The sequence below is a fragment of the Paroedura picta genome, chromosome 2 (assembly GCF_049243985.1).
Source record: "Paroedura picta isolate Pp20150507F chromosome 2, Ppicta_v3.0, whole genome shotgun sequence".
Classification (NCBI taxonomy): domain Eukaryota; kingdom Metazoa; phylum Chordata; class Lepidosauria; order Squamata; family Gekkonidae; genus Paroedura; species Paroedura picta.
In genome coordinates, this window is record NC_135370.1 from 128198588 (window position 1) to 128222056 (window position 23469).

Consider the following 23469-nt stretch of genomic DNA (forward strand, 5'->3'; position numbering starts at 1 on the left):
TCTCTGTCCATGTCAACCCACCACCTAGATACTATACCTTACCTACTACCATCCCTTGATGTGTCCATATTCTTCTTGGGGAAAACAGAGGCAGAACAAATATTGAGCCTTTCTGCTTTCTCCCTGTCCTGTCAGACCCTCTCCATCTTCACCCAACAATGGGACTATTGCCTAGTTTACCTTACATTTGCTCATCACATATCTAAAGAAGCTTTTCTTGTTATAGTGGGAGTGTCTGGGTGATGTCACCTCTGGTGACATGTGAGTTACAGGGATGTGGCAGGAAAGTGTAGCCTGCTGACATCACTTCTGGAGTTTCCCAAAGTCTGAAGAATGAGTCAGGGATTTCTCAATAGTAAAAAGGTTGAGAGAGCTGGGCTAGAAGTTGGTGGTTCAGAGAATCAGAAGAGAGAGTGTGCTTAGTAGAATCATAGAATCATAGAATAATAGAGATGGAAGGCACCCCATGGGTCATCTAGTCCAACCCCCTGCATTATGCAGGACACTCACATCCCAATCGCTCATCTACTGTAACCTGCCACCCCTTTGCCTTCACAGAATCAGCCTCTCCATCAGATGGCTATCTAGTCTCTGTTTAAAAAATTCCAAAAATGGAGAACCTACCACCTCCCATGCAAGCCTGTTCCACTGAGAAACCGCTCTAACTGTCAGGAACTTCTTCTGGATGTTTAGACAGAATTGCTTTTGAATTAATTTCATCCCATTGGTTTTGGTCCAGCCCTCTGGGGCAAGAGAGAACAAATCTGTTCCATCCTCGATATGGCACCCTTTCAAATACTTGAAGATGGTTATCAAATCCCCTCTCAGTCGTCTCCTCTTCAGGCTAAACAGACCAAGCTCCCACAACCTTTCTTCATACGTCTTGGTCTCCAAACCCCTCACCATCTTTGTTGCCCTCCTCTGGACATGCTCCAGTTTGTCTACATCCCTCTTCAACTGGGGTGCCCAAAACCAAACACAGTATTCCAAGTGAGGCCGAACCAGAGCAGAATACAGCGGTACCATCACCTCCCGTGATCTGGACACAATACTCTGTTTCATACAGCTCAAAATCCCATTTGCCTTCTTAGCCACCAAGTTACACTGCTGACTCATGTTCAATGTATGGTCTACTAAGACTCCTAGATCCTTTTTGCACATGCTACTGCCAAGACAAGTCTGCCCCATCTTATATTGATGTATTTGGTTTTTCGTACCTAAATGCAGAACTTTACATTTGTCCCGGTTGAACTTCATTTAAACTTCAATAAATCAGGGCTTATGATATGTGCCAATGAGAAAAATTCCATGAAATACTAATAAAAATAATTCAAAAATTTGTACATTCAAACACCCTTATGTGTATCACTATCACTACATACTAGAATCTATACTGAACAATATACAAATGGTTACTATTTTCTTTCCATTAATTATGAGTCAGATAGTATGTATTATCGAATGTGCATTATAATTGGTCATCTTCCTGCATGAATTTTATTGATGGCATCATGCCTAAAATGTTCTACACCACTGTACCAGATTGGCTTGGTAATATACACCAAGAGCAGCAACACTACCAACAACAGTAACAACAACAGCAGAAACAACTAGGGGAATTACAGTTACTCTACCCAGTGGTACATTGCCTTGGCGTGGTATAGGGGGTCCACTGTCAGTGCTGCCACCATAGCCTTTATCTAGACAATACGGGGGGGCCCAACCATAATCACAATGACAATGTTTGTGGCTGTTGCATAATCCCCGATTTTGGCACATGGTCATATTACAATCATATTGCAATTGGGACACATCAGTGCATTCCTTATTAATACACACCATATTTCTAGAACAGAGTGTGCCATCAGTCACAGCTCCAATATCAGGTATTCTTGATCCAGGGTGGAAATCTGTGCCCCAGCACAAATGGTTCATAATGCGTGTTTGAATGATAGTGTTGTGTCCTTCCATCGAAGGCAATGTATTGAAGTTTTCACACTGGAGTCGGCCACACCGGACATCCTTCTGATGACATTTTCTATAAGTAGCACCATTAACCCCACAGTTGCCAAAACGGTCGCCTCGAGTGTTCAGCTCTCTGAAGCAGTCTTCTGAACCAGCCGTTGCTCTGGAGCCAAAGATCATTTTGCACTGTTTACTGTGAGTTGAGCAGTTCCCATGGTAACAGTATGAACCACCTTCACATGGGGCACCATCTTGCACATGCACATCTTCTGGACACCATTCTGAGGTCCCATTGCAGTACTCCGGAAGGTCACAGACACCAACGCTTTTCCTGCAAACGGTCCCAGCAGGAAGATACTGGCATTGGGAGCAGCACTCCCCAAAAGCACAAGAGACACCGGAACGCAGCTTGCAGCCAGACTGGCAACAGGGATCCCGTTCACAGTTCTGCTTTGAACCGCAGTCACATTGCTCACCACCTTCCACTACTCTGTTCCCACAGTGTGTGAACTGATACTGTTTATTTGGGTCTTCAGGAAAAAACATGCATCTTGCTTCCCCAGATTTCATTAATTTGTAATAATCTCTATAACTGCAGTTGCTGAATTTATCACTGTTTGAGTGATAGGCAGCCATAATGCAGCTATTTTGCTCACATCTACAGCCTTTTGCATCATGGCCCATACCAAGAATATGCCCTTGTTCATGGGCAAATACTGTGCTAAAATAGATCAAACTGGGACTTAAATATGAGACAACAGCGCTTGACCACTCTCTCGAGCATATTGATTCAATAAATGCTAATCCCAGCATATGTCTAAAATTCTTATATACAATAAGGTGGGCTGCATCGTGAGGCAGACGTGAACTCAGACTTTTCATCCTCCAACTATTAAAATCATCAAGAAGAGTATCAATGTCATGGGAAATACTTATGAGATTGCTTTGAGACCATATTTCCAGTCCAACAAGGGATACCTCAACACCAATTGGAACATACCATAAATTGGTAAGATGGATGACATTCTGCATGTTCAAAGCAATAACAGTTTCATTTCTGCCAAACTGAACATACCGCTCATGTTCCACCACAATGACAAGCTTTGCATACATTAAATGTGTCCACCAGGGTTTGTCCTGAAACCTGGCAGTTGTTACATTCGAGGTGCGTTTGATCATGGCTGCCTGTCGAAGTTGCTCTTCTTCTGTCAGGCCACACCTCATGCGGATGGCCCCTTCCTCTTCTTCGAGTCGATACACCACATGTTGAAAGGTAGCAGATGCTGGGACAGGTCCAATTTCATAGGACTTATTCTCGACTTGCAAAACACCTCTGAGGCCTCCTGAACAAGTGCTAATGGCAAGCGAAGAGACGGGCATGCCACGTACAAAACCATCATAGAAACAGTCATCCCTGATGAACGGATAGTCCACCTGCAGAGCCCCCTCCGTGCTGTAAGTGAAAACGGGGAAGTGTTTGGGGACAAAGGCTCTCTTCTGCCTGAGGTAGACCAGGTGGCTCTTCCCTTCTATCTTCATCTGGTAGTTCATCTGCTGGGGTTCTTTGTGCCCATATCTGGGGGCCTGTCTTTGTGGGATGATCACCTCATAAGAGGCATACCTAAACCCTGGAGGGGGCTTTTGGCCAGCAGTCTCTTTCAGGGCACTCCTCAAGAGCAGCACTAACAACCAGGTGAGAACATGAGTCATTTTCAAGTTAAGTAGGATACCCAACCTCTGCTTATCATCCAAAACAAGAAAGCAGGAGAGAAACTAGATTGGAGGGCAAATCTCCCTCCAATACACAGAGTGACCATGGCAACCGTTCATAGGGCTACCTGTGGAATGAAGGCGGAGCTTTACGTGTCAAGGATCAACAAGCTATATTAGGAACTAGCAGAAGCGCCTGTTGTACCAAAAATACAATGGGTTCTAGCCTCCCCCCCAATCTGGGTAGCCTTGCCAAGGCCTGGCAATTCCACGGTGGGCACAAGTTCGGGTGGGGGCTGCCTCCTTCCCTCCATCCCCATCCAGGCAGCTCTGCCAAGGCCTTGCAAGCCCAGAATGGGACTGCTAAGGGCAGGCTCAGGCAGGGGCTCCATGCCTCCCCCCCCCAGCCAGGCAGCTCCGCCAAGCCCTGGCATGGCTGCTCGGGGTGGGAACAAGCTCTTATGGGGGCTGCCTGCCTCCCTCCCCCTAGCTGGGCACCTCCCCTGAGGCCTGGTAAGGCTGCAGCTAGGCTGCTTTTTCTGGGGGCCAACTTACCAGACTTCCACTTCTTCATGCAGCTGGAAGATGGAGGGGCCGAATCAGGTAGGCAATGTCCCCACTCCTCCCACTATCCCTGTCCATCTTTATTTATGGTACAGATTGTGGAGGGAAGAAATGAGTGCTTGAGGGAAGGTTTTCTTATAATGTGCACAATCAAAAATATCCTAATGATCATTCAGCACAATTAATGTCCATGGAATCATAGAGTTGGAAGGTACCTCCAGGATCATCTAGTCCAACCCCCTGAAGAATGCAGGAAACCTGCCCACCCACAGTGACCCCAATGTCATGTCCAGGTGATGCCTTCTTCCAAAACCAGAATCTCTGGCCTGGAAGAAATTTGCTTTCTGATCCCAAAGTGGCAATTGGCATTTCCCTGGGCATGCAAGAACGGGCCACAAGAGCCAATCATGGACACAATCCCTTCTGCTCACCCACTTACAATATGCCTAACTTCACAGAATCAGCATTTCTGTCAGGTGGCCATCTAGCCTCTGCTTAAAAACTTCAAAGGGAGGAGAACCCACCACCTTCTGAAGAAGCCAGTTACACTGAGGAACTGGTCTAATTGTCAGGAACTTCTGGATGCTTAGGCAAAAATTCCTTTGAATTAATTTCAGCCCATTGGTTCTGGTCTGACTCTCTGGCACAACAGAAAATCACTCCATCCTCTATGTACTATGCCTTTCAAGTACTTGAAGATGGCTATTATATCATCTCTTAGTTGTTTTCTCTCCAGGCTAAATGCACCAAGCTCCCCCAAGCTCCCTCATACATCTTAGTCTTCAAACCCCTCACCATTTTCATTGCCCTCCTCTCAATGTGCCCCAGTTTGTCTACATTCCTCTTCAACTGTGATGCCCAAAGCTGAGCACAGTAATCTAAGTGAGGTCTAACCAGAGCAGTGTAAAGTGGTCCCATCACCTTGCATGAACTGGACATGATATTTCTTTTGATACAGCCCAAATCCTATTTGCCTTTTTAGCCACTGAGTCATACTGCTGACCCATGTTCAGTCTCTAGTCTACTAAGACCCCCTAGATAATAGAATCATAGAATCATAGAATCATAGAGTTGGAAGGGGCCATACAGGCCATCTAGTCCAACCCTCTGCTCAACGCAGGATCAGCCCTAAGCATCCTAAAGCATCCAAGAAAAGTGTGTATCCAACCTTTGCTTGAAGACTGCCAGTGAGGGGGAGCTCACCACCTCCTTAGGCAGCCTATTCCACTGCTGAACTACTCTGATTGTGAATTTTTTTTCCTGATATCTAGCCTATAGATATCCAGATATAGATATAGAGAGCCAGTTTGGTGCAGTGGTTAGGAGTGCAGACTTCTAATCTGGCATGCCAGGTTCGATTCTGCACTACCCCACATGCAGTCAGCTGGGTGACCTTGGGCTCGCCATGGCACTAATAAAACTGTTCTGACTGAGCAGTGATATCAGGGCTCTCTCAGCCTCACCCACCTCACAGGGTGTCTGTTGTGGGGAGAGGAAAGGGAAGGCGACTGTAAGCCGCTTTGAGCCTCCTTTGGGTAGGGAAAAGCGGCATATAAGAACAAACTCTTCTTCTTCTTCTTCTTCTTCTTCTTCTTCTTCTTCTTCTTCTTCTTCTTCTTCTTCTATACTGTTGTACTTGTAGTTTACTGTGCGTCCTTTTCTCTGCAGCTAACGGAAACAGCATCCTGCCCTCCTCCAAGTGACAACCTTTCAAATACTTAAAGAGGGCTATCATGTCCCCTCTCAACCTCCTTTTCTCCAGGCTGAATATTCCCAAGTCCCTCAACCTTCTTCATAGGGCTTGGTCCCTTGGCCCTAGATCATCCTCGTCGCTTACAATCCACAAGTACCCCAAGGTCTCGTTCACACACAGTGTTACCTAGAAGTGTACCCCCCATCCAGTAGGCATGCTTCTCATTTTTCTGACCCAGATGCAGAACTATACATTTTATTATTATTATTATTATTATTATTATTATTATTATTATTATTATTATTATTATTATTATTGAATTTATTACCCGCCACTCCCTTGCATCCTGTTCTCATTTACCCATTTTTCCATTGTGTTCAGATGTTGAACTCTGTCTCTATCTTCCGGAGTATTTGCCAGTCCTCCCAATTTGGTGTCATCTGCAAACTTGATGAGTAGTCCCTCCACCCCTTCATTTAGATCATTAATAAATATGTTAAAAAGTACCGGACCGAGCCCCGAGCCCTGAGGTACCCCGCTACTCACCTCCCTCCAGTCTGATGAAACACCATTGACAACAACTCTTTGAGTGTGGTTCTCTAACCAATTCCCTATCCACCTAACTATCTGAAAATCCAGATTGCAGTCCTTCAGTTTATCCATCAGAACATCATGGGAAACCTTATCAAAAACTTTATTAAAATAGAAATAAATGACATCAACTGAATTTCCACGATCCAGCAAACCTGTTACTTGGTCAAAAAAGGAAACCAGGTTGGTCTGACAGGATCTGTTGGAGACTGACTTCCTTGGATGCAATTGTCCTCCAGATGTTTGCAGATCGCTCCCTTTAATGTCTGCTCCATTATCTTCCCCACAACAGAGGTCAGACTCACTGGTCTGTAGTCTCCCGGGTCATCCTTCCTCCCTTTTTTGAAGATCGGAATAACGTTTGCTCTCTTCCAGTACTCCGGGACACCTCCAGTCCTTAAAGAGGTCCTGAAGATGATGGACAAGGGTTCTGCAAGTTCTCTGGAAAGTTCTTTGAGCACTCTCGGGTGCATTTCATCCAGCCCAGGGGATTTGAACTCATCCAGTGCAGCTAAATGCCTCTTGACAACCTCTCTGTCCATGTCAACCTGCCGCCCAGACACTATCCCTTGGCTACTGCCATCTCTAGATGTGCCTAAACCCTTTGACCTGTGGGGAAAAACAGATGTAAAATAGGCGCTGAGCCTTTCTGCTTTCTCTGCATCCTTTGTTAAAGTTTGTCCATCTGCACCCAACAGTGGGCCTATTGCCTCCTTTAGTTTATGTTTTCTCCTCACATAACTGAAAAAGCTTTTCTTGTTACAATGGGCTTCCCTGGCCAATCTTAGCTCACTCTCAGCTTTGGCCTTTCTGATGATCGACCTACAGTGCCTAGTAATCTGTAAGTACTCATCTTTAGAGCTTCCCTCCATTTCCTGAACATTTCCCTTTTCTTTCTTAGTTCCTCTTGAAGTTCTCTGTTCATCCAAATAGGCTTCATAGAGCTCCTGCAGTGTTTTCGTCTTTCTGGGATAGTCATGGATTGAGCATGCAATAGCTCTTGTTTGAGTAACGCCCACCCTTCACATGCTCCTTTCCCTTCCAGCATTCTCTTCCATGGTATGACACTCATCATGTCTCTGAGTTTATTAAAGTTTGCCCTACGAAAATCCAACATCCGCGTCTGGCTACAAGCTTCCTTGCCCCCCCCATCTCAAAAGGAATTCTATGAGGACATGGTCACTTCCCCCCAGGGTCCCCACCTCCTTCACCCCATCCACCAACTCTTGCCTGTTGGTCAGTATTAAGTCCAGTATGGCTGAACCTCTTGTGGGTTCATCTACTATTTGATAAATGAAATTGTCAGCCAGGCAGGTCAGAAAGTTGCATGACTGAGGATGCTTCGCAGAGTTTGTTTCCCAGCACACATCTGGGAAATTGAAGTTGCCCATGATTACAAGCTCCTGCTGCTTGGATATTTTCCCAAGCTGCTCACAAAGTGCAGCATCCACATCCTCTCGTTGGTCAGGCAGTCGGTAGCAGACACCAACCACCATACTGTTTGTTTTCCCCTCGCTTATTTTCACCCAGATGCTTTCCAATGTAGATATACAGGATTTACAGGAACTTCCAGCTTGACCCTAAGGCAAAGAGCTCCAGCAGCTCATCATCTGGCTCCTTCTCCTAGCCCAGCTGCCTGTGCTTCAGCCCTGGTGAATCTAGTTGTGAATTTTGGAAATGTGGCAAATCGAAATTATTTGCTACATCCTAAAGGTACAGAACCCTAATCGTACTATTTATTTGGGCAGCCCTGAGACACAGGCAACAGTTGGTGAGTGTGATTCAGGTTCAGCAGAATTTTGAGTGAAAACCCCATGTATTATAGTTCTTTCAAAATGACTGGGAGGAAGAATGCCTGTGGTAGTTTCACTAATGATATCCCCACATTCGCCGTTTAGAGAAAACCCAAATGAACAAGATCTGGAATCTCAAGATAACATCACTGAATCCATTATTTAGTTTAGCCCAGAACTCATGTACAAGCAGGCTGCCAGGACAAACCCCTAAAGCTTCCTTGCACCGAACAGATCTGCATTGGTGTCCTTATAATAGGAATCAGTGTTTGCAATGGGGTTGGATGGGACCACCTGGATAAAGAACCAGATGCTAATAGGAAACTGGATGCATAATAACAAGGCTATAGGAGGCAATAGAGCTGACTAGTGAGTCATCAAGAAGCAAAGCTGCAGGAGGAACCAGGAAATGGAGATATGGTGCTGAAGCAAGAAGAGTTGGGGTTTTTTAACCCCCACTATTGTCTACTCTAAAGCCTTTGATTCTGTGGAGCACAATAAATTGTAGCTAGTTCTTAAAGAGATGGGAATACCAGAGCATCTGATCTGTCTCTTGAGAAACCTATATGCAGGTCAAGAAGCAACAGTGAGAACCGGGAATGGAATCACTGATTGGTTCAAAATTGAGAAAGCAGTTCGCCAAGGCTGTATACTGTCGCCTTGCTTATTTAACTTGTATGCGGAGCACATCATGAGAAAGGCGGGGTTAGATGAGTCACAAATTGGGATCAAGATTGCAGGGAGAAATATCAACAACCTCAGATATGCAGATGATACCACTCTAATGACAGAAAGTGAAGAGGAACTAAAGAGCCTGTTGATGCGGGTGAAGGAGGAGAGTGCAAAAGTTGGCTTGAAACTCAATATCAAGAAAACGAAGATCATGGCATCCAGCCCTCTCAATTCCTGGCAAATAGATGGGGAAGAAATGGAGGTAGTGACAGATTTTATTTTCCTGGGCTCCAATAACACTGCAGATAGGGATTGCAGCAAAGAAATTAAAAGACGCTTGCTCATGGGGAGGAAAGCTATGGCATTCTAGACAGCATCCTAAAAAGCAGAGACATCACCCTGCCAACGAAAGCTCATCTAGTCAAGGCTATGGTCTTCCCAGTTGCAATGTATAGCTGTGAAAGTTGGACCATAAGGAAGGCTGAGCGTCAAAGAATTGAGGCTTTTGAACTCTGGTGCTGGAGAAGACTCTTGTGAGTCCCTTGGACTGCAAGGCGAACAAACCGGTCAGTCCTAGAGGAGATCATCCCTGACTGCTCCTTAGAAGGCCAGATCCTGAAGATGAAACTCAAATACTTTGGCCACCTCATGAGAAGGAAGGACTCCCTGGAGAAGAGCCTGATGCTGGGAGCGATCGAGGGCAAAAGAAGAAGGGGACGACAGAGAATGAGGTGGCTGGATGGAGTCACTGAAGCAGTGGGTGGGAATTTAAATGGACTCCGGGGAATGGTAGAGGACAGGAGGGCCTGGAGGATCATTGTCCATGTGGGTCGGACACGACTTCGCACCTAACAACAACAAATTCTCTAAGGAGTCTCAGAGCTGCTTGCCTTCCTTGTGAGGTTGAGAGAGTGCTGAGAGAACAGAGGTCACCCAGCAGGCTTCCTGTGCAGAATCAGATCCAGTTCTCCAGATTACAATCAGGTGCTCCTAACCCCTACACCACGCTGGCTCTCTAAGATCCCATGGTGACAATGCACCTATTGAATTTTACACTATACATAAACATTGTTATATATACCTTATTTTTTTTTTTTGAGTAGAGAAAAGATTCACAGGTCGTGGTTACCTTACCTTGGTTGGTTTCCTTTCAGAGAGCACTGCAGACCTCTCTGCAATATTTTCCTTATTTATAAATACCTAGAATAAGGGCAAGTAGAAACAATGCAGCACTCCTATGGATAGCAAGATCCTCATAGTGAGAGAAGAAATGCCATATTCTGGTGTGCTGCCCTCATCCCCAGGGGATTTTTATAGATGCACATGGCAGCATGGATGCAAACAGACTCCGTTGCTTAGAAGAGGGCATCCTTGCAGGGAGCTGCACACATCCTCCTGATGGACAATGCTTTATGGTCTTACATATAAACTGATCCAGTTGCCACCCAAGCATGCCCAGGTAATTCATGCGCATAGAGTCTGTGACAGCTGGCCTGGGGCCATGTGTGCAACAGAGCGACTACAGACAACATCCCCACAAATGACTAGAGTAACTAATTTGTTTCAGCAGCCCTGATATTTCTACAACACAAGATGCTGGTGGTTGGTTGCCAGGCAATGTTGCTAAGCCTGGCCTTGCCTCAGTGATGGAGGAGCTTCTGAATGGGATTACGCAGCCACCTACGCCATCCAGCCATTAAAGCCAGAGAGGATCCCTGAATTTATATGCTGCATCTTGGCATGCATAAGTGCCCTCCCACCCACAGAAACTCAGTTTAGGCACCAGTATCATCCTCAGTGAGAACTTTTTTCTGCATTTCTTAATTTCTTGGAAATGGTACTGATGGTATGCTTGGTCAAAGTCCAAACAGTGATTTATCAACTCGCTAGACTGCAGGGAGGGGTGACATGAGTGGATTCCCCTCCATGCAAAACATACAATTAATCTGTCCCTGTTCCCTTACGGCTAGTTTTCTACATCTAGAGGTTCTTCTCATCTAGAACCATTCAGACTTTTTACACCCATCTTTCAACCTGGAGAGATACAGAGTTCAAACACCCTATCTGTTGCTCACTTGGCCTACATCAAGCCTTCTGCAGTGACTTGCCATTGCTGCTTCCTCATGGTAATTACTCTGAGGTCTAATGGCAACTCTAGAAAAACTCATTGAGAGACAGAAGAAGAACAGCAGGTTTTTGCACCCAGCTTTTTACTATGCAAAGGAGTGAAAGAGGCTTACAACCTCCCCACAACCTCCCCTGTGAGGTAGGTGGAGCTGAGAGAGCTCTGAGAGAACTGTGACTGGCCCATGCTCACCCAGCTAGCAGCATGTGGAGGAGGAGTGGGGAATAATCTAACCCAGTTCTCTAGATTAGAGGCGACCACTCTTAATCTCTGCACCAAGATGGCTCTCCAAAAAGGAGGAAAGGAATGATGAAGACCGTTATTAGGGATTTTGCAACTCAGTATTAGAAAAGGAGAGTATTGATTTTCAGGTCCACGGTGTGTCACATTCTGAGTGTCAGGCTGGAATCCCCTCTCTGTCACGGAAGCTCCCTGGGGGACTCCCACTGGCCAGACAGGGCTGATGTCGAGATGATCAAACGTAAGCAAAGAGAATTATGTGGTCAGCCCCTTGGGGCTGCCATCGGGAAGAAAAGTGTGCTACAAGTATCTAAATGAATAAGATAGTTCACTAGACGTGTTTATATAACTTGCCATGATAAATGCTCCTGAGCCCAGCCGAAGATGCTGCTGATTATCTTGAGGATTCAAACATTGCCCGTTACAAGGCAAAGGCAGCAGCCACGTGGGAGAGAGAGATAATGGATTTAAGGACAGCTGGGAATCTTAGGGAAGCCAACCACGACTGCCCAAATGAAAGCCATGCTTCTGCTGCCAGGGGAGACCGTGTCGTTCAAAAGTTTTGGTCTTGGGAACTTGGGATCATGGGGTCTGATGTTCTAGTGTGTTGCTACCTGTGCCCTTATAAAGGCCAAATGAAACATAATAGCAGCTCACAGTGCTCTGAGTTTGTGTCCCTGTAAAGGACTGGGCAGGTTTGTAAGACAATAAGGAACTGAGTGAATATGCAAACATCTTGAATCTTTCCATAGGAAGCAATGCTAGCAACTTATATGCAGAAATATAGATGCATTGGGGAACCAATATGGCAATAAAATATCCAAAATGGACTTATATAGAGTCTTCTTTCTTCAGTAATTCTTTATTCTTTATAATTTCACACAAGTCCTGACGCATTTCGCCTTATAGCTTTTTCAAGGGACAATGGTTTTCATATTTTAGGATCAACTTCAACTTTATAAAAGAATCTCTTGACAGAGTATAAGGTCATACTAACAATAGCTAAACGTAGCTTATGGCACTCCGGACACCATCAATTGCCCAGCAGTAAGTTCAGATTGCCCAGCAGCAAATAATATTTAAAGAATATTAAAGCTCTACAAGGGGCAGGATGGGCCCTGACTCTGACTAGGACTTCCATGTGGCAAGAGAAAGGCAAGTGAGCCCCTGCAACTGCATGACTGGCTGATGGTCAAGTAGCAGGCCCAAATCCAGCATGTGGTAGCCTCAGTACTAGGGGTTTTCTAATGGTGCCCCAACCCATGATCCCCACTGGGTCAGTGCAGGTGGAATGGTTTACATGACACCCTGTGTCTCAGAAATGGTGCAAGGCAGTGGCCCTTCATGAAGTCATGGCCATACTACAACTGGGTGTCATCAGGTGTTCCCAGTGCACCTGAACACCCCATTGGGCACATCTCCTAGCCCAGTGGGCTCATAAGGTTCTGTGTTAATTATGTCAGTATATGGCAGTCAAGTATTGATCATACAGCCACTGCTATAAATGTATGTCAATGCAATGGATTCCAGGGGCATGTCCAGGCATGTAAGGGGCACGTCCAGGCATGTCTCTAGTTGTCAGCCTGAGTCTCCATAGGAATGCATTGGGATGATGCAATAAGGTGTTGCACCTGTGGCTAATTACCTGAGTGAGTCAGCACTGTTGTGATTGGCTGTTAAACTGTATATATGAAATATGCACTGTGTTATTCTGTCTGCCTTCTTCATTGAGAGCTAAGCAGGACATTCTGAAACTCTGATGAATGTATTGCTGGATGCTGGATGTAAATAAATCACTGTAAATGATTTGCAACAACTTGGCTGTGTTGGTGAGTGATCTCTTCTCTGCTGGTGGTTGGACCTCTGTCCAAGTAAACGGCGCAAACTCGCAACAAATTACTGGGTGGTGAGAAAGGTGAGAAAGCTAATCTCTTCATCAGCCATCTAGGAGCAGCCCAGTACCTTTCAGGCATGCTTGTAACCAAAAGATACTATTTCATCAGAAGGTAAGCAGAAGAAAGCCCATGCTAATGCCCTTCAGGTTCCATGGGACAACCACTGCCTTTCAGTGGCTACATCCTACATAAGGTAACTGCCACATTTTTGTCCTTGCTTATATTGACATAAGTATCTTCAGCTTGGTCTGGGATTTGAATATGCACATCTCAGAGCAGTGCATGCCTGAGGTTATCAGGTTACAACTAAATCCTCTTGAGAGGAGAAACAAACCTCCCCAGCCCAAGAAGCAGATGAGGCACATCTTTGGCCCAGTGGAACATCACAGTCACGTCACAGTACACACCAGTCCCCTCTCCTACTGCTCCAGGAAGAGGCAACCTAATATGCTCGGTCAGACCCATGTCTAAGCAAAGGACTTTAGTTTTTGAAAGTGCCCTTAACTCAGGGGCACGTCCTATGAAGTCCAAGATTTGAGCAACTATTTGTGATGTCCCCCAGTGCCTCTAACACTGGGTTTGAGGAGATGTTTTCACAAGTTCGACAATGGGAGGTAACACTTTGTACTTTCCATCCGGTGGTAATAGCTGCCCCCAGAGATCCCTTACTCAGTGGTGGAAAGGGGAGTCCTGGTAGTCAACAGAGTGATGGGAGTACTCCACTAGTACAAGTCATCTGTTTAGCCCAACGACTGTCCCAGCCCCCTTCCCCCACCCTCTGTAGCTAGTTGGCTCCCAGCTCCAGCTTTACACCTCCAGCTCTGGCTGGCTGTGCTGCCTCTCACTAGAGCCCAGAGAGAGACTCCATTGGCCTTCCCCAGATGGCCCTTCATCACCTGGCTTCCAGCTCTGGCCAGCCGCGTTGCCTGCCTCTTGAGGCCCACCACCCCGGCAGCTGGAACTCCATACTTGGCCCTGGTGAGGCTAGGAAGTTGGGGGTTGTGGGTCGCAGCTGCCAGAGGTAGCAGTAGGCAGGCCGAATGACTGATCTAGGCATGAGGGGCCTTGTTGGGGCCAGGCACTGAGCAGCTGGTGAGGCAATGTGTCAGTTTGCTATATTATTATTATTATTATTATTATTATTATTATTATTATTATTATTATTATTAGATTTATAGCCCGCCACTCCCTTGCGGCTCGTGGCGGGTAACATGAAAAGAAGTGCCAACAAAATGTTGTTCTATATATTTGGGCTTGCCTAATCCTCTACTCCTTAGAATTCTTTCTTGTTTTAAATCATAAATTATTCCCACCTGCAGACAAATTATTTTCTGAGTCTACTGAGGGCGATTATGGTGCAGTCACTTTGTATGTGGTGCTCTTTGGAATTTCTTTTGATGTTCTTGACCCAACAACCACCTGCTAACTATTTTTTTTAATCCCCTGGGAATTTTAGGTCCAGGTTGTTTTGTAGGAGGCAGAAGACACTGCTTGTGTGGTTAACCCCTTCACTGCCCTTTCCGTTGGGTGTTCAAGAGACCCACTGTGGCCACAGGTTTCGAATCTGAACCAAAACCTGCTCTCCTGTACTGTGCGCAGGGCAATGAGGCTCCTTCAATTTAGAGTAAATTAAGCTGTTGGAAGCTTATTTTATGCTGCGGAAAAAAGATCTTGTACATGTAGTCCTCCACAGTACCCATTACCATTTCATTAAATGCAAGGCATTTCTCCCCCCCCCCCCACCACCATACGTGTCCATAAGGGTGAAGATAAATGACTGCAATCACTGAATACACAGGGCAGCAAGGCTTCATGAAGTGGTTATTTCAGATATATGCAGAACCCTTAATTGAAGTTTTGTCCTCAGGCTACGCTTTCCTGTGGCTAAAGTGCTCCCAAGTGCCACAAAAGGGTCATGTTCTTTGTCAGACATGACGGAACTTAAAATTCATGTTAATTGATATCCCCAGATGTCACCCTCTCTTAACTGCTACCATTCTACTAAAAAAAATTTTTTTTGTATCAATTATTTCTTGACTTATTTCCCCTCCTGTTGCAACTGATGAACTGCCAAAATGAAGTAACTATATTCAAAGATCCATTACAGTTCAACATCATATTAATTGGGAGAAGCTACATCTGTTAAAATTCATAAATCTTGAGGGGGGGTGGCGGTGTTTCTTGATGATACTAGCCGTCAAGTTTGTCAAGAAATAGACAATGTGTTCAGAGAATACTGTGACCCTGTAACTAAATAGGAAACAAGATACTCCATTTTCATTTTCAATCTTTTCAACTTCATCATATGTTAAAGGTAAAGGTATCCCCTGTGCAAGCACTGGGTCATGTCTGACCCTTGGGGTGATGCCCTCTAGCGTTTTCATGGCAGACTCAATATGGGGTGGTTTGCCAGTGCCTTCCCCAGTCATTACCATTTACCCCCCAGCAGCAAGCTGGGTACTCATTTCACCGACCTCGGAAGGATGGAAGGCTGAGTCAACCTTGAGCCAGCTGATGGGATCGAACTCCTAGCCTCACGGGCAGAACTTTCAGACTGCATGTCTGCTGCCTTACCACTCTGCACCACAAGAGGCTTTCAACTTCATCATAACCTGATACTAATGGGCCCAGTCACAGTATGAATTTGTTTCCGGAAGGATTCATCCTCTGATGGAATTATTACTGCTAAGAATATATGAACTCTGCGACTGGGTCAAACCAAGTTGCAGCCTTCAGTTTCCTTTAGCTGCCATCAGCCAGAAGCACAGCAAGGAGTGAACACACACAGGAACATTTTCTTTTACAGTGAATTGCCTTGTAGTCTAAAAACCCAATCCTAAATTCCCTACATCAGGGGTAGTCAACCTGTGGTCCTCCAGATGTCCATGGACTACAATTCCCATTAGCCCCTGCCAGCATTAGTATAATTAGTATAATTTAGAGATAATTAACCATGCAAAAGTCTGGAGCTACATTCAAGTTCTCTCCAGAAAAAAAACATTTTAGGCTTGATTATCAGATTCCAGTTGGGGTAGAACAATTTCTTGATCGGGCATTTGTTGATTTCTGGTATGTTTTGGGCCTGGTCTAAAATTATGAGGCCTGATAGGGCTGTGCAAGACCTTGGGATAGTCTCAGAAAATGTATTTCTCCTCCTCTGAGGACACCTAATGGAGCCAGGGAAGGCAGCAAGACTGTCTTTGTGAACTGCCCCTTACTATTTCTGAATCTTGTACACAACTCCTTGTTTCTTTGCTCAGGTTCAGGCATTGAGTAAGTTCTTGTTGACAAACCAACAATGAGGTAATAACAGAGGATGAAACTCTCAGGTGGATGGGAACTGATAGTGGGTAAATAATACGCAAATACTTCGTATTTTGATACCCCCAAAATAATGACGATGACACAGAGAGAAGAAACATTAACATGGTTACAGGTAGAATGTAGAATTAACAGATTAAGTCATACTAAAAATGACTACAGGGAAAGGGATTTGGGAAACCTCACACTCGCTAAATAGCAATACTCTTCCATATACTAGCAAAAATAATCAGTCAGTCACACTATCTTAAACATGAATCCATCAAATTGTATCTAAGCAATCTGCAAAGCAACAGAACCTACAAATGTACAATTAAATTAGAACAGAACTAACATGGACAGAGTTACTGAAAAGAGCTGTTGCTTATAGAATGTACAACCCATTTTTCAAGTTACTACTGACTGGTGGAGACAATATGGGAAAAAAGATCTATGGGGGGGAAGGCTTTTGTTGTGAAATCAGTTTTGCTCTGCTGATTGGAAAGATTCCCTGTTAGTTTCAGTCTCTTCCTTCCACTGAGTCTGGACTCAGCTTGAATTCTCTGAATCAGACATCCTAGGAAAATCATAATGCTTCAGGACAAGTATTGGTTTCCCTATTCTTTTTTGTCATAATAACAGTAGCAACTGGATTCCCCCTCCATGTCGATTGCTTTTAATATAGGTTTTAATAATTATGAGTTTTTCTATTGCTGCTTCCTTGTTTTTGTTTCTTACCATAGTTTGTATAGTTAATAATTATCCTTTGGCACTGGGGTATTGTGGAGCATACAAGATTTTTTTAAAAACTGTGTTGAACTCAGTGGGCCTTGAGTACAGGTAAGATTAATCCGTTTCTCTGCCATTCTGTGCACCTGCATTTCAGACTTGCTCTTTACCATGATTAGCAAAGAAGTGTCAACCAAAAGGCTTTTAAAATTTGTTAATTGAGTGTGGCTTCAGACCTTGCAAAAATACTGAATTCACACAGCATGTTCCAGCCAAAATTAAAACAATGTTGAAAGCCCATTGCTTTCAGTGGGAAAGATTTAAATGACTTGGGCTGGATCAGATCGACTGGTTTATAATTGATGACTAGCAGAAGAAATTCTGATTCTTTATACATCACAGGAAACATTCTGAATTAGAGGGGCCATTGATCTGGGCAGAGCAGAGACTATTCCAGCCAGGAGGAACCATTAATATTTGGCAAAGCTGTATCAAAGAGAGATCCTTTCAAAAGGAAGAGGTATAATGGACCACAGAAGGGTGTTTCCCACACAGGGACAGGCTTGTGTGGTTTCCCCATTGCTGCTGAGGCTGCTGATTCAGCACAGAGGCCACAGGGCTTCTAGTTTCCCTGCCCCACAGCTGTGACCCCAGGGCCAGTGGGGGACTTTGGAATTGTTTGACATTTGCAATTAATATATTATAATAGCACCACAATTTGCATATCAGGTTCTCTGAATTCCTGGATCCCCCCCCCCCTTTAAGTGTCCAGCTCTGTTCATTGTGGAGATTTAAGGAAAGTAACCGGGGGGGGGGTAGTAGTGTAGGCTGGGAGCTCAGAGGACTTGATGGACAGACTTCTCTTCTGCCACACCTTTTTGATTTACGCTCCCAGCCCAAAAGAACATTTGAGAGAATTCAAAAGCTTGCCCATTTTTTGTATTATTTTGGTTGGTTTTAATCAAGGGACTTGAATGGGGGATTCAAAAAGCAGCAACTCTAACCTAGGTAAATCAGAATGCAGTTTATACATTGTCCATAGCATAGTTGACAAACCATATTAATGTGGTTTAGTATTAGAAACAGGATTCTTTTAGCAGGCACTGCCCAGGAAGTCTCTGGTAATCTGATTCCACTCCACAATTGTAGTTGCTTTAGTGGGGGAAAGGGGGCAGTTCTACATTTAAAGCCATTCAGCTAGGAAAGAAATGGATAAACAGTGGGATCTATACAAGGCCTTTTACAAGTTGTGTGTGCCAGAATTGGTGGATCTAGAAATGACATGGCTCAGTTCCGCTCCGAGGGCATGGCTCAGTTCCGCTCCACCAGAAACTCCAGATCTGCAGAGACGGAACATTCTCACATGTCCACTCTGCTGCCAGTTTTATAGATGAAAAGTCAAGTGCCAAACAGGTCAGCGTAAATCTATTATTCTCATCTGCAGAAGAAATTCTTTCAGTTCAATTTCAAGACATGTGGATTATGGGGGAGTTGAGCCTGCTACCTCATCCGCCACAGTCTGGAGGGAAAAAATAACCAGGTTTCAACATGTAGTGCTGCCAATCTAACATTCTTTTCCCTGATGGAACAAATAGATTTAAAAAAAAAGAAGAAACAATTGGTAGTGCTGAAATTAATAGCTGTGAAGCATGATTCTATAGCAACTGGCTTTTCTGTTAGATTGTATTCAGAGTGGGAAGAGCTCAGTAAGGGGATATAGACAGGGATTGATTTGTTTGAATGATTGGCTCTTCTGGGTTCTTAAGAAATACACCACACTTGGAAGCTATACTTTAGCATTGGTTGAACATGGGAATATGTGAGAGAATGTTTGAGAAGGGAAAATTTTAAAACCACAGGAGCAGAGAGGCAGCAAGAAGTCAATGCAGAGCATCATCTGGTAGGAGGCCCAAAGTACACTTCTAAAACAAATTAAGCCCCGAATTAAATGTTTATCAGATGTACATCTCTACACCCCCCAAAAAGATAGGAATTAAATAAGAAATGCTTTTTTTCAAAACATTTACTCATATCTGCAACATATTTGCAAAATGTGTTGTACAGTTCCATAGGTAAACAGGTTTTTGGCAGTTTAAAACCCACTGATTGGACTTTAATGCACTGCTATTTTGCTGCGATTTGACCATACTTTCCCGGTGGGAGAGGGGTCCATTCTGCTTTTCATCCTACTTTCCTTGTGCACATTACTTTATCCATGCTGAACCTCTAAAGAGCTTGTTAGAAATATATTCAATAAACAAAGTTTTATCGCTCCCTTTCCAGACATTGTTAAATCTATAGATGTTTTAGAAGCCAGATAGCTTTGAACAGTTTCTTAAAAAAAAATTACCAAAGTTTATACTTGGCAACTGAAATGGGTCAAAAAGTATTCCCTTTTGGAAGTAATTTAGAAGCAGGAGCTGTTTCAATGCAATCATACTACATTTTTTAAATGAAGAGGATATATTGGATATCTTTCTCTGAAGCAAAATTAGAGAAGAGGGACTTTTTCATAGTACAGGCTACCTGCTTCAGAATCCCATATTATTAGTTAACCTTACCGAGAGACAGCTACATTGCCTGGTCTAGCAGCTAGAGCCTCTATTTACTGGGAGATTGTAAAATTAGATATTGCTTTGCAGATTAGGATTATCTACCTCCCCTTAGTAGTTGGATTTGGTGACTTCTTTGATTAAGGCAAACTCCATTAATAAACAATAGTTTCATTTTATTTAAGCACCACAACTTTTTAGACAAACTAAGGCTCTACAAGACCATTTATGCACTGGAGGTTTCATGCCAGGCTCTAGACTGGAGTTTTAGTTGTGGCAAGTTGGCCGCCCTCTTCCTGCACCCACACAGGGGAGCATTTGGCCCGGTGCACCTCATCTGCCCCGGATTTGTGATCCTGCACAGAAGATGTGGCAGTGAATTTTCCAGTGCATAAATGGTCCAACAGATGTTCTTTTAAAAGATATTATTTCAGTATTTGTAATATCAACATATTTTTCAGAGGTAGAATTGATGGGATTTATGAAAAAGTCTGCTGGGCCTAATTTGACAATAAAATTAGTCAAAAGCTTGGGGCTTGGTTCATCTTTTGATTCTTGGATTTTAAATATATGTAGGGGTTTTTTGTCTGAGGATTAGGGCCCAATTATACCCCCCCAGCCAATTCTTATAACGGGGGGGGGGGGGGGGTGATACCAGATGTTTGTAGAAAATAGAAACATAAAGTTGGAAGGTACCTCTAGGTTCATCTAGTCCAACCCCACTGCACAATGCAGGAAATTCATAGCTCCTCACCCCCCCCACTTCCCCCAGTGACTCTGCTCTATGCCCAGAGGATGGCAAAAAACATTAAAGGGATGTTTTCCTGCAGCATTACTTGTAGAAAAAAGAGCCTTGCCTCGTATGACACAATGATAATATTAATCACCTACTATTTAGCATTTCCTCCAGTTTCCCCCGTATACCTGAGCCCTGCATATGGTTGCAATCCTCGATCCTTAGCCTTGGGAACAAGCACCATTTAACTTTGGTGGGCTGTAAATGGGCAGCATCAGGCTGTCTAGGGTATAGCTGAATACATTGGTTGCAGTCATAAGAATACTGTTGTGGTAACAAGCCTCACTGAATAAAAATGGGATTTACTGCTGAGTAGAGCTGCTTAGGAGTACTTCCATATCAACCCCCATGCCTTGAAAGTCAAGGGCACCCAGCTCTGAGAAGAAGCCAAACTTATTCTCTGCAGTCTCCCCTTGCCCCTTCAATAAGCTTTTGAGAAGGAAAGGAGAAACATTCTGTAATCTCCTGAAAATCCTACTGTATTTTACCTTTTGCCTGCACTGGAAGGGCTGCAAGAAGAAGAAGAAGAAGAAGAAGAAGAAGAAGAAGAAGAAGAAGAAGAAGAAGAAGAAGAAGAAGAAGAAGAGCTAGTGTCGGCAGCATCTCTTTCACAAATGGCTGTGGAAATTCAGCCTGACCAGTGCGGCGTGTGCAGCTAGGCTTATCATAACAAAATTGCTTGTCCAATCACATCCTGGAATTGTCTCCCTCACCTCCCGCCCTAAGCAGAGGCATCAGATTGTTTCTTACTCACCATGTCATAAACATTCAGAATCACCGGTTCATTTGCCATGGTGGATTTCAGTGAAGGCTGGAATTAAGCCCTTAAATCCCTGCCAGATGTGGCAATGCTTGGGCTGGCTGCCTGGCTGGCTGGCTGTCTTGCTTTCAGCCACACAGGAAAAGAAATTTCTTGTGTTACAATCACCTAAGAAGAGTCAAACGAAATGGGGACTTCTGGGGAGGGCTTCTCCCTCTCTTTGGTGCCAAAGTTTCTCAGGATGCGGCTCACCCCTTCACAACAAAACAGTCAGTCTTTCAAATATTACAGCTCCCAGATGTGGCAATGTTTGTACAGCATGTTTAAGCCAGTCCCTATCCTATTTCCTCCGAATAGCAAATCCCAACTGATCCAAAAGCCCAGATCCTTTGCTTAGAGATCAATCTTTGTTCTAAATCTCTCAATCAGGGAGAAACATAGAAGGGACATTAGAGGATCATTTTTAGGGGGGGAGGGGGTTAAGTGAGATCCAAAGAAGACTTTCAGCCAAATTATAAACATTTAAACTGAACTTCAAAATACATAGGGGTGGGGTGGGGTGGGGTGTTGCTGAGGAGCTCTAAACAAGGCAGCTGAAAGTGTAAATCAACACCACATCTCTAGACTACAGCAGAAACAGATCCTAAAAACACACTGCACACAAGTGTGTTTTTGTATACAGAGACTCTGAACTCCCTTCTAAGGAGAAGGCTTTCTAATGCTTCTTTGGTTCCCTTCTTTGGCTGTTCCCCAAATCTCGCTGCTGGAGGGAGCTATCGGGGTTCTGAAGTTTTTCTCTCAAAAACCTGGGGCAAAGAAGCCTGCCTTGAAGGATCGCGTGAAAGGGCAAGGAAGCGCTCGGCTTCTAGTCAGGCTCCCGAATCAAGCGCCTGGCAGGCAAGGGAGCGGCCTCAAGGGGAAAGGCGAAGCGCGCCAAACCCTCTCGGTCAAGGCTTGGCGCGGTGCGGCGGGAGGAGGGGAGCTGTCCAGGGTGCTGAAGCCACCGGCGCCTCCATCCCGCCCAACTACTCTCTGCGGCCCCGTCGGGAAGAACCGCTCGCCAAGAGCTCTGCGGGTGCAGAAGCCGGGACAGCAGCAGCGACCCCGGCAGTTCTGAGCGCCCGGTGCGAAGCGCTTTGGAGGAGAAGGCAAAAGCCCTTAATTTTTTGCCAGTCCGTCCCAACAGAAGCATTCCCCTCGGGCTGCAAAGAACGGAAGAGTACCACTCCATCTTTTCCTGAGACGACACATCTCCGAAGAGAAACGTTTTAAACCAACAGGAGCGAGCAAAGGAGAGCAGCAGTTATGATTACTTCTTGCAGGGGTGGTGCTCTGGACTTTCTCCGGTCCCCGCGGTGAGTTAGGAGGACCGTGAGGTCAAGCAGCGCAGCACGTTCCCGCCGGAGACTCGCAAATCCCATTCAGAGCGGACCTGGAGGCCAGAGTACAGGGTGAAATCCATTGCAGTATATTTCTTCCTGTGTTTGCTCCTCCCTCCCCCCTCCCAAAAAAACCATACTGGATATGCATTCAAGAGATAGCAGTTTAGAGAGGGGAAGGAGGACGGGGGTCTTTCTGTGACCTGTGCATTTCAGGGAGGGGAGAAAGCTGACCTTAAAGATGGAAAAGCGCAGATCCCGCTGGAGTAGCCAAAAAAGAGAGCTGGGATTACCTCATCGGAGTTGGAGGCGTAGCTGAGGCTCTCTGCCAGCTCGCAGCCAACCACATCTGAATGCAAATTGCAGAGAGCCTGTTACATCAGCATAGCCCAGCATTCCCCGGTTTCTCTCTCTCTCTCTCTCTCTCTCTCTCTCTCTCTCTCTCTCTCTCTGGCAACAGCTGAATGCTTCCCCAGCTGCATGCAGACCATTCAACAGAAGAGAAAACGTTGCTTCCTTCCATTTGGGGAATGACAGAATCCAGCAGGTCTATCGATCTGGCAAAGTACAAACTGCATGTATGTTTCTCTGAAGGACTGGTGCAATGGAGGGTCATTTCTTCCGGGGAGCAAAGGCTTGTTTGTTTATATGGAATTAATAATATGGATGATTTTGGAAATCAGGATTTTTAAAGAAGAGGATAAT

General features: G+C 44.8%; 2 protein-coding genes across 3 annotated transcripts in view; both read right to left on the bottom strand.

Annotated features, from left to right (window-relative positions):
* The window catches only part of LOC143830299 (deubiquitinase DESI2-like), a 64154-nt gene extending 41007 nt beyond the window's left edge, over positions 1-23147 (bottom strand). For both annotated transcript variants that reach the window (XM_077322625.1, XM_077322626.1), the window contains exons 1-2: positions 22999-23147; positions 21380-22817 (exon numbers count right to left, since the gene is read on the bottom strand). In XM_077322625.1, coding sequence (XP_077178740.1) covers positions 21380-21418 — 39 coding nt within the window. In that variant the 5' untranslated portion in view covers positions 21419-22817; positions 22999-23147. The remainder of the gene's footprint in view (positions 1-21379; positions 22818-22998) is intronic.
* Positions 1488-3762, bottom strand: LOC143830298 (disintegrin and metalloproteinase domain-containing protein 20-like). Its single transcript, XM_077322624.1, has one exon. The coding sequence runs from the start codon at positions 3673-3675 to the stop codon at positions 1516-1518; it is 2160 nt and encodes a 719-aa protein (XP_077178739.1). The 5' UTR covers positions 3676-3762; the 3' UTR covers positions 1488-1515.
* Positions 23148-23469: the final 322 nt, after the last annotated feature.